This window comes from Sebastes fasciatus, chromosome 1 (genome assembly GCF_043250625.1).
Source record: "Sebastes fasciatus isolate fSebFas1 chromosome 1, fSebFas1.pri, whole genome shotgun sequence".
NCBI classification, from domain to species: Eukaryota; Metazoa; Chordata; class Actinopteri; order Perciformes; family Sebastidae; genus Sebastes; species Sebastes fasciatus.
In genome coordinates this window covers 13,254,177-13,267,427 of record NC_133795.1, presented here as the reverse complement: position 1 = coordinate 13,267,427, position 13,251 = coordinate 13,254,177, and the positions used below count along the sequence as shown (strand labels likewise).

Sequence of the window (13,251 nt, the reverse complement as noted above, 5' to 3'; positions counted from 1 at the left end):
CTAAAGTGCCGCGAAAAGGAACAAGAGATGTAGGAGGGGGCGGAGTGTGAAGAAGAACTGTCAACAGCTAATGGTATTTGTGATGTGTTGTATGCAGTATCTTTTGGAGAATAAACTAAGACATTTACCACATGAATATAGACAGTTTTCTCGATAATTTTATTTTTTTTTTAAATCAGATCCCGGATAAGACAGTTTTCTCGATATCTCTCCAGGAACCATCACCTTACCGTGGTGGAGAGGTTTGTGTGTCCCTATGTCCCTGAGGGCTGTGTTGTCTGGAGCCTGGTGCTCCTGGTAGGGTCTCCCATGGCAAATTGGTCTCAGGTGAGGGGCCGGACTAAGAATGGTTCATAAAACCCCAATGACGAAACGAGGCAGAGGAGGAGTTACCCGGCCCGGAGGAAGCCCGGGGCCCACGTCTGGAGCCAGGCCCAGACGGAGGGCCCGTCAACGAGCGCCTGGTGGCCGGGCTTGCCACGGAGCCCGGCCGGGGATACCCTGAAGAAGCAACGTGGCAACCCCCTCCTCTCCATCCTGTGGGCTCACCACCTGGGGGAAGAACCGCTGGGGTCGGGTGCGCTGTCACACGTGGGCAACGATGGAGACACCTGGAGTGGCGTGATTGGGAGGAACGGCCTCCCTTATCTAAACCCGAGTGGTCGTTTGTTATTGGACTTCTGTGCTAGTCATGGACCGTCCATAACGAACACCATGTTCGAACATAAGGATGCTCATAAGTGTACGTGGTACCAGAGCACCCTAGGCCGAAGGTCGACTCGGGTGAAGAGAGGGGCGGAGCTGTAAACTGATCTCCATCTGGTGGTGAGTTGGGTCAGACGGTGGGGGAAGACTCTGGACAGACCTGGTAAGCCCAAACGGGTAGTGCGGGTGAACTGGGAACGTCTGGAGGAGGCCCCTGTCCGAGAGATTTTCAACTCACACCTCCGGCGGAGCTTTTCTGGCATCCCTGTGGAGGTGGGGGGCATTGAACCCGAGTGGGCGATGTTCAAAGCTTCCATTGCTGAAGCTGTGGCGGTGAGCTGTGGTTTTAAGGTCTTAGGTGCCTCAAGGGGCTGCAACCCTCGAACACCGTGGTGGACACCGGTGGTCAGGGAAGCCGTCTGACTGAAGAAGGAGGACTTCCGGGATATGTTATCTCAAAGGACTCCGGAGGCAGTTACAGGGTACTGACAGGCACGGAGAGCAGCAGCCACTGCCGTGACGGAGGCAAAGCAGCGGGTGTGGGAGGAGCTCGGAGCAGCCATGGAGAAGGACTTTCGGTCGGCACCAAAATGCTTCTGGAAAACCGTCCGGCACCTCAGGAGGGGGAAACGGGGAACCATCCAAGCTGTGTAGAGTAAGGATGGGACACTGTTGACCTCAACTGAGGAGGTAATCGGGCGGTGGAAGGAGCACTTTGAGGAACTCCTGAATCCAACCAATACGCCCTCTATTGTAGAGGCAGAGCTGGAAGCTGATGGGGGACCATCATCAATTACCCTGGTGGAAGTCACTGAGGTAGTCAAACAACTCCACAGTGGCAAAGCCCCGGGGGTTGATGAGATCCGCCCAGAAATGCTGAAGGCTCTGGGTGTGGAGGGGCTGTCTTGGATGACACGTCTCTTCAACACTGCGTGGAAGTCGGTGACAGTGCCTAAGGAGTGGCAGACCGGGGTGGTGGTTCCCCTGTTCAAAAAGGGGGACCAGAGAGTGTGTGCCAATTACAGGGGTATCACACTACTCAGCCTCCCTGGTAAAGTCTACTCCAAGGTGCTGGAAAGGAGGGTTCGGCCGATAGTCGAACCTCGGATCGAAGAGGAACAATGCGGATTCCGTCCTGTCCGTGGAACAACGGACCAGCTCTTCACTCTCGCAAGGATCCTGGAGGGGGCCTGGGAGTATGCCTATCCAGTCTACATGTGTTTTGTGGACTTGGAGAAGGCGTATGACCGGGTCCCCCGGGAGATACTGTGGGGGGTGCTGCGGGACTATGGGGTGAGGGGGGCACTTCTCAGGGCCATCCAATCCCTTTACGCCCAAAGCGAGAGCTGTGTTCGGGTCCTCGGCAACAAGTCGGACTCGTTTCCGGTGGGGGTTGGCCTCCGCCAGGGCTACGCTTTGTCACCAATCCTGTTCGTGATATTCACGGACAGGATATTGAGGCGTATTCGGGGGGAGGTGGGTTTGCAGTTTGGTGTGCTGAGGATCTCATCGCTGCTTTTTGCAGATGATGTGGTCCTGTTAGCATCATCGGTCTGCGACCTCCAGCACTCACTGGATCGGTTCGCAGCCGAGTGTGAAGCGGTCGGGATGAGGATCAGTACCTCTAAATCTGAGGCCATGGTTCTCAGCAGGAAACCGATGGATTGCCTACTCCGCGTAGGGAATGAGTCCTTACCCCAAGTGAAGGAGTTCAAGTACCTCGGGGTCTTGTTCGCGAGTGAGGGGACGCGCTACTTGAATGTGAGCGAGCATCCGTCAAAACAGTGAGGCTAAAACATCAGCTAAAACCACAATATCACTCTATATTTCCCCTGCTTGGCAGCAATGTAAGCTGACCAGACGGAGGTCTCTCCATGAATCAATGCTGATCCTAGTGTTGGCTTTTCCTGCTTCAGCCTCCCGACCGGCGAAAACAGGGCAGACACCGGCACCCGGTCGGCGACGATAACGTAACTTGTTGCGGAGCCCCGTCACTACACAAGACACGGGAAACCTCTGTTGGTCTGGAGGAGCTGCAGCAGTTATTTATTGGTGCTTCCGTGTAGTTTGTGTTGGAGTCTTGTCTGAACAGCGTAGCCACAATCGAGCGCGCATGGGACACCAACCCGGATTGATTTATACGTGTTAGAAGTTACAAACAGTCCCTTTAATGATGCAAATTCCCAAACAAATGTGCAATCAATCCAATTAAGCTCTGTCTTGTTGGTAATCCAGCCTTTTTGATTGTTACCTAGTTATTTACAGTCATGACTATTACAGACACTATTTTTCTATTATTTGCATTGCAAGTCTCCCTTTAAGGTACATTTGAACAGATAAAAATGTGCAATTAATTTGCGATTAATCGCGATTAACTATGAACAATCATGCGATTACTCGCAATTAAATATTTTAATCGATTGACAGCCCTAATTTCTACATTTCTTTTAATCAAATTTGTTTCTTTGCCTGGTGGAAATGGGCTTCCATATAATTAAGACCTGAGTGCACCTGAGAAAAGCATCAAATCAGCCATCTGTGAGGAGCATTATGTTATGAAAGAGTCTCCATGTAATTTCCCAGAACACATGACTCATGTTTCATGAAGAGCTGGCTGAAACATAGTGAAGGCACAAATTTACTTCTTAGAAATTTAGTTACCCTTTCTCTCGCTGGGCAAACATTCAACTGACTTCTACCTCGCAGCTAGTTACCTTGATTCGGTTATTGATGCATTAATGTATTATTAACATTGAGGATTGCATGGGATTCTAACTGTGTGTATACGTATGCATGCGATCATACAAGTACCCATACCTGTGTGTTTAGTGTTTCGTTCATTATTTTCATTTAAAAGAAATGTTTTATTTAGATTTATAAGCTCTTTATTTCTGTTTTACTTCACCTTCTTTTCCTACAGGTTTGGTCATCCTACACGTTGGCAGAGGTTTTTCTCTACTTGCGCTGTGCTGCCGCCCAGTGGTGACATACCGACAGCTAAAACTCACCACAACATGCCGTTACAGGTTTGAAAAATAGTAGCCTTTATTTTCTAATGGTGGTATTTACAGGTGGCGTGCTGTCTTGGTACATGTGATAAAGCACATAGTAAAAAGATATGAACACATCTCAGGCAAAGAAAGCATAACCAATAACCAAATTAACTACTGACATTTGGATATGGAAAATAGATAAATACCCTATCTAATGTGTGCAGTTGTTTTTAAAACTACAGAGAACGAGGCTTCAGCATTGCCCTTCAGCATCCAGTGAGTAAACGTACACTCTTTCCCACAAACATGTGCCCTGCTAAATTATTCAAATGAATGACAAATATATTTCTAGCATTACTAAAAAAAACAAAAAAACAATCAATATTACAAGAATCACAGAATAACATCCAATTTTGATTTAACACACAAAGAATAAAATAATACATTAGAAAAAGCATTACATTAAAACAAGCTGTTGTAAATGAAATTGTGAAGACACTGATGTGTTGTTGACATTAGCCAGAGCGACTGTGGATATAGCTTGTATGACTCCTGAAATAGTTCACATAGAAAAAACATTTTGTCAATAAATGTTTGTAGTACACTTCAGAACTAGGAGTCTGATGTTTAGTGGGTTGTATGTCAATACAAAATTGAAATACATATTTTGCTTTAATGTTTTTATTGAATTTCTTTTTTAAAAATAGGATACTTTTGGAGGGCAGTACCTCGGGGGACACAATGAGATAAATAAATGTTCAAGAACTGCTTTAAACTAAAGAAAAATAATGAACTGAAACAACTCCAAGATGAACAGAGTTGATCGAACTGATTAAAACTATAATGTTGGCTCCGATAGACAAGCTGTAACTGCAGTCACCGTGGCTTAACTGACGTTTGAGATTATTGACGATACGTTTGGTTTCTGGTACAGTAAGCTTTCCATAAATAATAAAAAGAACCTTAAATTCGGACAAATAATATTCTCTTTTACATCGATATACAAACAACATAACAAAAGATCATAAATACAGGGCACTGGTGTGCCCCAACATTCAATAAACATTAATAGTACTGTGTTTTGTAAATGCAATATGATTAAAAGTACATTGTCAGTTGGTGTTGTGGTGGGAAACATCACATTTCAATAAACGAATAAAAAGCCAAATTTGGCTTTATCATGCGAAAGTTAGGCCGTGATAACGGGGACTGTAACATTCCTCTGAAACAACACAACAGAAGTGCTAAGAGATGAATTGATATGGAGAAGAGTAGAAACTAAACAAATGTTAAAGAGGACCTATTGTGCTTATTTTCAGGTACATACTTTCTGAAAAACCCAGTCTGCTCTGATTGGTCAAGTGGCCCACTCTGTTGTGATTGGTCAAACGAACCAAACTTTTCGGACTCCGCTCTATCTGGTTTTGTTTGAGGGCATGCCAAACTAGCCGCTAGGCAGTTATTATGCAAAGGTGTTACTTGGTGACATCACCATGTTACGGAAGAAAAGGCGGCACTTCAGGCAAGGTGTTTCAGGCAGTTCAGGAGCAGTGTTTCTGTGGGGGAGAGTAACTCAATTTGGCGTGGACTTTGGGCTTCTTTGCCGTCCTTTTACATGGACAAAAAAACGATATGACACACTAAATGGAAGGGAAAAAGCACAAAAGCATAATAGGTCCTCTTTAAGTACGCAAAATCGATACACAAGCCAAGTCTCCATACTCTCCAAACTCATATTTGGTTAAAAAAGGGACACTGTAAATCTTCAAATCCAACAGTAAGAAATATGAAGCCTTAAATTTGCAATGTGGAGGTAAATATTCTATATTTTAGCCTATCCTATACATACTTGTATTAAATTACATATTGTATCTTTGTATATGCCATTAATAGGCTAAACTCTAGTAATAAAATTCATACTGTCAAAGGGGTTGGCCGAGGTGGGGCTCAGCAATTATGACTATTACACAAATACGGTAACTGGTTTGACTGAAGTACTTATGTACAAATACTGTTTGTCATATTTACACACTTCTACGCAATGATAGAAATAACATTTCATTTCAATATGTGGAGGAAAGATAAACTTTACACACACACCGCAGTTTCAATCAAACCTTTTCCCCTATAATATTAATTACTGCTAAGTGGTACATTTTCATAAAATACAAATTAGGAGTTAATTTTTATCCAAGATACTGACAAGTAATTTCTAGTTTTCTGAATCAAAGAGTCAAAGTGGGGATCGATATAAACAATAAATGTCTGAGGTATAAACTCACTAAAAATATAAAAGGAGAATTTAAAGTCTGCCTCGGCGCCTTGGGATGCAGAGTAACAAAAACAACAAAGTGGGGGACAGAAGGAACGGGATGTCAAGTTTTATCCCTGATAACACATCGTCCCCCGGAGATGAATGACGGCAGGCACTTGAATGTCATGGTTGTGTGTGTGTGTGTGTGTGTGTGTGTGTGTGTGTGTTTAAAGAAAGTGGTGGATAGTCACAAGAGACTGATAGTCCTTAATAAAGAGTGTTTCTTGGAAAACAAAAAGATGGAAGAAAAGGTGCCTCCTCCTCTTCAGGATTCCATCTCGTCTCCATCAAACGACGGCGGCTCAAAACTGATTACCTCCTCGTACGTTAACCCTGGAGGACGATAAATAGTGTGTGAGGTTATTTACACTTCTGAAGCGATCTATTGGATACACAACTTTGCCATCTACTTATTTTCTTCCCAGCAGTTTAGCCTATAAGCCCAGGCATTCACAATGTGACCAACTTACTCTTCCATTCCTCAATTTCCAGTTCGCGGCTTTCGAAGCTCTGGTCATAAGGCTCTGCTTCGGGCTCGTCGTCTGGATCGTGGTACTGGGCAAAGTACGGGTGGGCCAGAGCCTCGGACGCCGTGATCCGCTTGTCTGTGTCCAGCACCAGCATTTTCTCCAGCAGGTCCACCGCTTGAAACACAGCAACGAGAGAACAATGATGAGTATGAGAAAGGCAAAGATCTAAAGCTTTATCTATAATCTAATATTACTGGATAGGTGTTAGAACTGTTACTACATAGCTCTGGTCAGTATTTTTCATAATGGATTATTTAAATTGGACAAACATCTAACTATAAAGCCAGGAATCTCTGTCTGTCTGTCTGTGTGTTATTCCCATATCTCGAGAACCGATCTTCTCCATACTTGGCGGGTGTATTGCTGGGGACCAATGGTAGTGCTTTTTCGAATTTGGTGCACTTTGGACACGCACCCTATTGTGTAAGTTTGCCATATTAACTTATAACTTTACCACCAGCAAAATACCTCCACTCATTAAATCCATGCTCTACTTTATAACGGCAGTGGTTATGTCAAAGCAAGCGACTAATACACCTATTTGGAAATTACCTCCGCTAAGTGTATTTCACCGATGTTGCAGCCAGTACTACTGCTCACAAATTACTGTTTACTGTTACTCTGTTCACACGACATCTATTGCACGTCTGTCTGTCCTGGAAGAAGGATCCCTCCTTTTACAGATTGTAAAGCTCCCTGAGAATTCACAGAATTTGTGATTTGTGATATTGGGCTATACAAATACAATTGACTTGACTACTAATTGCCCAACTTGGGTGTGCTTTTCCCCCCGTGAGTAAAATTGTATTAGAGCAAATACAATTACTTTTTGAGCTCCAGGCTCCTACAAATATTAACAGCAGTGGTTATGTCAAAGCTAGCGACTAATACGCCGCTAAGTGTATTCCATCGATGTTTCTGACTGCGATTAGCCGTGACCTGGGAGTGTTTTTTCCCGTGAACCAGAGTGTATTTCACCGGTGTTGCTGACTATGAGTAGCCGTGACTTGGGTGTGTGACGCAACTATGTCATAGCAGGTGTTTTGCTCAGGGAAGGAAGGAAGGAAGCGCAGTGTGAAGTTGTTTGTATGTGCGGTTCATGAGAAAGCTGCAGGCAGCAACACCACAGGCCGAGCATTCGGCTTGTAATGAACAGGCATGTTTTGAACGGGCACTGCAATAGTGTGTGGTAATTGAGGATATCCCTGACCTAAAAAACAAAACGGTGACTTTATGCTACCACGAGAGGGCCTCAGTGAGCCAGGATTAGTGTCAGCCATAGTAGGATGCTGAAAAGGGAACTCACCAAGAGGGTTGGCACCAATAAACACATCAGCAAAGTTCCTCTTGGGCATCTGGGGAAGTGAGTTAATGTAGTTCCTCGCCTGTGAGAAAAGATTAACAACAACAATGTAAAAGATAACACAGTGGCAAATGGCTGCACTTTGTCATGCTACGGTTTAAAAATCGTCGGTAACACTTCATTTTACAGGTAATATGCAATTATTTGATACTTAGCAAGTAACCAATTTGAAATTTCTTTGTAATTACTGCCAAATTACCCCAATATTTACCTAAAAATTTATCAAAAATTACTTTATCATAAACATTATTTAATAATTAGATTCCCCAATAGCTGGTCATTTATTTAATACATTTCCAGGAAAAGAATACAAAATTAATTCATATGCTTTATTTCCCTGTCTGCTGATAAATAGATGATAATTAGCATATAATTTATTTGAAATTTCTTAAAAAACTCCCTGAATCATTACATTAGTTACCAGGTTACATTTGTGTAGACAATAAGTCACACAATTTGAGATTTGTGCCTGATCAGAAGTGTCTTCTATTAGTTTTGTTTTTCCACCTGAGATGAAGAGCAGCGCACAGACGCTTCTCAAGCCTAAGGGCCCTATTTTAACGATTATATGCTATTTTAGCATATAATTATTAAATCATGTTTATAAGAAAATCAATTTCAATAAATTGAGGTAAATATTGGGGTAAGTTGGCAGTAATTCCAAAGAAATTTCAAAAAGGTTACTTGCTAAATATCCCCTAATTACCATGAAATTTGCGGTCCTGTAAAATGAAGTTTTACCAAATCTTCTGACATTGATGTACTAAATTTGCCTGGTGCAAAAACTGCTATTACTGTACATCCTTCCAGTAAGGCATGCTTCAAGCACTTTAACTACCACCCAAACCACACTCATTACACAAACATTGTGCCCTAATTTTCTGAATCAATATGTGTTGCCAATGCCACGGATAGCTCATTAGAATACGCTGGCAAAGCACTCTGAGAAGCCTTGCTGAGACAAGCACGGTGAGTCAGAGAGGAAACGGGGAGTAAGAGGAGTGAGAGCAGAGGCTAACACGCAGATGCAAACGGTGAGAAATACTTGAAAACCACACATCAAGTCTAACGGTATCTGTCTGTAAATTCGTCTGTGACTCGTGGGGACTTGTGGGAAGGTGGAGGGCACGTGTCTCACCTCGTGGCTTGGCATCCTGCTTATGAGGGAGGCTGGGGGCGTCCCCGTCAGGCGCATTATCTGCTGCAGCTGGTTTATATCTAAAGCTTCCGAGTCAAGGGGCATCATAACATGGAGGTCAGCATGTCAGAGAGCATGGGTGGTTAGGGTAGGTTGTGTATGGAGGGGTGGAAAGGGGGGAAAACACACACACGCAGGGTGAGGATGAAGAGGATGTAAGAGGAAGAAGACAGTTTTTGAGCTTCAATATACAGCAAGCTTCGCCTGACTATAACCTATAATGAAGTATCCAGGTATTTACAGAGATCGCTGCACTAGAGGCCTCTTACTGTGTCATATGGAGAGACTGTTGGAGTTCATAGCACATAAGAAAGAAGTGGGAATCAAAGCCTTGTGCTAAAGTGCAAATAAAGCCATTAAGAAAAACAACACAATTTCAGAGCAAAACAGGTGCAGCTTAGAAGCAGTAGTAGCAATACAAAGTAGTAAAGTCGACTGTCTAACTCTTGCCAAGGCAACACAAACAACAGGCAGGAGGGGCGGCCCAACAGGGCGGGGCGGTACTTGACACTCACAGACTCCGAGGAGCTTTTCATCAAGAGCTCGGGCCCTGGCGTTCCGACGAGCATCATTATAAGCTTCAACTGATCAATGTCTATCACACTCACATGAAGGAAAACAGGAGGGATGGAGGGTGTGGGATAAGGAGAGGAGGGGTGAGAGGTACAACAGTCAAAACTGTCATCGGTGGACAAAATAATATTCTTTCATTCATTCAAAAGTAAAAGAAAGAGGGAAAAAAGTCAACAACTCAAATGAGCTCAATCAACTTACACTGTGATGCATGATGGATAGTTACTGATAAAGATAATAAAGATTGAAAAAAACAAGAAGCTAAAACTCCCAAATTCTTTAACCACTGTATCATTTCTTACTAAGGGGTTAGATTGTTCTGTTTCAGAGGGAAAACTTAGGCTTTTTTCTCTTAGCATACCATGCAATATTAGGTCATTTGGCAAAATGCAAGCAAGTAGGGCTGCAACTAATGATCTCTTTCATCATCTATCTGACGATTATCATCAGTTTCAGTATTCAGGACTATGAAATGTCAACAAAGAGTGAAAAAAGTACTCAACACCACATAAAACCAACACATATTCAATCTACAAATTATATTAAAACAGTGAAAAGCAGCAAGTCCTTACATTAGCGAAGCTGGAACCTGCATTTTACCTGGAAAAAAAACCTACAATGGGCTAATCAATTAATCTGATTCACCTAATTAACCTAATCGTTGTTGCTTACACAAGCAAGACACACCAGAAATGTAAGCAAACGGACTTAAGTGCATTTTTAAAGTCACTGAACTGCTCACTGACAGTTTGAAGTGATTTGATGTAGAGCAGCAACAATTAATCGATTACTTAACTATCTAGTCAACTATTTGGATAATCGAAGAAAAAAAAGTCAATATTTTCTGATTCCAGCTTCTTAAATGTGAATATTTTCTGGTTTCTTTACTCCTCTATAACAGTAAACTGAATATCTTTGAGTTGTGGACAAAACAAGACATTTTAGGACGTCATCTTGGGCTTTAGGAAACACTGATCGACATTTTTCACCATGTTCTGACATTTCATAGACCAAACTAAACTAAAAAAAAAAACGTCAGATTAATCGGCAATGAAAATTATCTGTAATTGCAGTCCTAATATGATGATGCTAGTGATCTACTATACCAAGCAAAACCAGATAAAGTGCATGTAGCTGATCAGTTAGTTAAATCTGAAAATGTCAGCAATCATTAGCAAATTGATATAGGTGTGATTATCTTTAGATCAAGCTCCTGCACACCGTAAAACATGCAGGAGCTTATAAAATTGCATATGGACTTTTTTTCTGTGTACAGCCTCGATACACGTGTGTTAAGATCACCATTCATTGAGACAGGTAAAATGAGACCGACCAGAAAGACTACTGTACTCTGTATATTCAACTATGCTTCATAAGTGGGCGGCTCCACCACCTCTTGAGGTGATTTAGATTTGGTTAGGGCACACATTCAAACACACACACACCCCCACACAGAGCAAGCAGTGAAGGAGTGAATGGCTTGACTGATCATTCAGAGCAGGAATCACAGACACACAATATGCAACGGCAAGCTCTTGATCTGGAACAGGACCGAGACCTCAGTAGTGTGTGTGCCAATGTCGGTACTGAAGGTGTCTGTAACCTAATTACACAGCGTCTTCCTGTGCGATTCTCTGTATTAAACATTGTTACATGTTCTGCTGCTGCATGAGAGGGAAACAGGAAGGTGTGCTGTATCTTAGAGAAACAGTGGAGACAACAGTGGGCAGCGCTGAGTCATAGACTGCAGGGGACACTTAGCTCTGATCACATGCATGCACACACTTACACACACAAGCTTCCTTGACTATTCTGGCATGCGGCTCACAAAAGTCAATACTCAGCAACGCTTTTGATTCAGCTTGAAGTAGGTAAAATTGTGTGTGTGTGTGTGTGCTTGAAACACTGTGGTGTTAGCAACAAAAGTATATACACAAAAGCAGAGTTTGCATCCATCCACTACCTCGTCCAGATGCATCAAAGACCTACAGTACAGGTTGACTCCAAGGAGCCATTTTTTAACTTTTGCATTGCAATAAACAGTGGTGGAAGGATACGGTCTGTGCCGGGGAAGAGCGTCTGTCCAGTAAGAAGTTCAGCCATGATGCAGCCCACCGACCAGATATCCACTGTTTCATGTAATGAAGAAAAATATGCAGCTTTCATATTCAGTATCAGTTACTTTACATCCATTTCCCCAAAGCTCAAGCTTTTCAAAAGCACAGTGCAGATCAGTAAGTCTGCCCATGAGAGGACTCATACAGGGATTTCACAATAAATTGTATAGTTTTGTAATGTTCCAATACAAGGCTCTTTAACACTTATTCAACAATTCAGCATGCATCTTTTTTTCCCCCAGAATCTCTTAAACATACTGTGTTGTCATTGTTGAACTGTGATTTCTGTTTTGGTCACTATATCTGGTGTTATGTGATTTTGTATGAGATTGAGCCGAACTCCTTTATTTTATTGGAAAATGCTTTAAAATTTAGTGCAAGAGATAAAAGAGAGCAAAAATTACTGGTGAAAAAAACATGCTATTTGGAAGTATTATATTCTAAAACAGGCAAAACTGTTGGCCCCAGCAAAAAGGCAACACCCTAACTAATCTATTTCACCATTTACGACACCACAAAGCCAAGCAAGACAACTTTTTTTGGCTGATTTTGCACCTTGACGTCATGTTGAATCCACCAGAAAATTGAAAAGCTGGCCTAGTTTCTCTATAATCGCCCTCATCATTTCTTATGTAATAAAGTTTTAACAAGCGACGCTACAGAAGGAAAAGCTAAATATATGCTGTATATATCAGCAATGTATACTGCAGACAACAACAGGTTTTTCCACATTATCACTTAGTCCTTTTGTCAAATTGAATGCTGTATTCATTTTACGACAATTACGACAACCCCTAAACACACCGACGTCAGCAAGTTATTTCAATACAAGCTATTTCCATTGTGTGAAACACGATTAAGTTTACCTGTCATGTTGTAGTGCATCCAGTTGAGCATGATCTCCGGGGCTCGGTACCACCGGGTGGCTACGTAGCCCGTCATCTCGTCATCTGTGTGCCGTGCCAGACCGAAGTCCAGGATCTGAGGGACAAAGGGATTTTGATTGAACATCTTCCACTCCACATGATCATCTAAAAATCACTTACGGTGAACCTTGTGTCAAGTCGACTATTTCTCACCTTGAGCTCACAGTCTTCATTCACAGCCAGATTACTGGGCTTTAAGTCCTGAAGAGAAATGGAGGCGAGAAGGAAAAGTCAAGATGGGTACAGAAGTAACGGAGAGGTATCCTGCTATCTGCCTTCCCCTGTTTATGTTAACCAAACACCATAGAGAATAGCTAATGTGCTATTCATTGTTTGGTCTTTGTAAGTGAACCCTCTTCAGGAGGTTTGATCAGCATAAGATATGTATTCTCCAAACAAGAGAATCTTTCATGCTTCAGAACTGAAGCTTACAAAAGAGCATTAAACTTTCATAACTTACTCTGTGGATGATATCTGCAGAATGGATGTACTGCGGGGAAAAGAACAAAATAAGTATGATTAACTTATATTA

At 42.5% G+C, this 13,251-nt stretch overlaps 1 protein-coding gene across 2 annotated transcripts in view; it reads right to left on the bottom strand.

Moving 5' to 3' along the window:
* Positions 1-3,725: 3,725 nt before the first annotated feature.
* The window catches only part of mapk14b (mitogen-activated protein kinase 14b), a 29,313-nt gene continuing 19,787 nt past the window's right edge, over positions 3,726-13,251 (bottom strand). Inside the window, exons 5-12 of one of the 2 annotated variants that reach the window (XM_074630255.1) lie at positions 13,180-13,209; positions 12,873-12,920; positions 12,660-12,774; positions 11,734-11,805; positions 9,619-9,698; positions 7,849-7,927; positions 6,483-6,656; positions 3,726-6,345 (exon numbers count right to left, since the gene is read on the bottom strand). In XM_074630255.1, coding sequence (XP_074486356.1) covers positions 6,278-6,345; positions 6,483-6,656; positions 7,849-7,927; positions 9,619-9,698; positions 11,734-11,805; positions 12,660-12,774; positions 12,873-12,920; positions 13,180-13,209 — 666 coding nt within the window. In that variant the 3' untranslated portion in view covers positions 3,726-6,277. Of the gene's footprint in view, positions 6,346-6,482; positions 6,657-7,848; positions 7,928-9,043; positions 9,124-9,618; positions 9,699-11,733; positions 11,806-12,659; positions 12,775-12,872; positions 12,921-13,179; positions 13,210-13,251 lie in introns of both variants that reach the window. The other variant, XM_074630245.1, reaches the window with a different exon arrangement.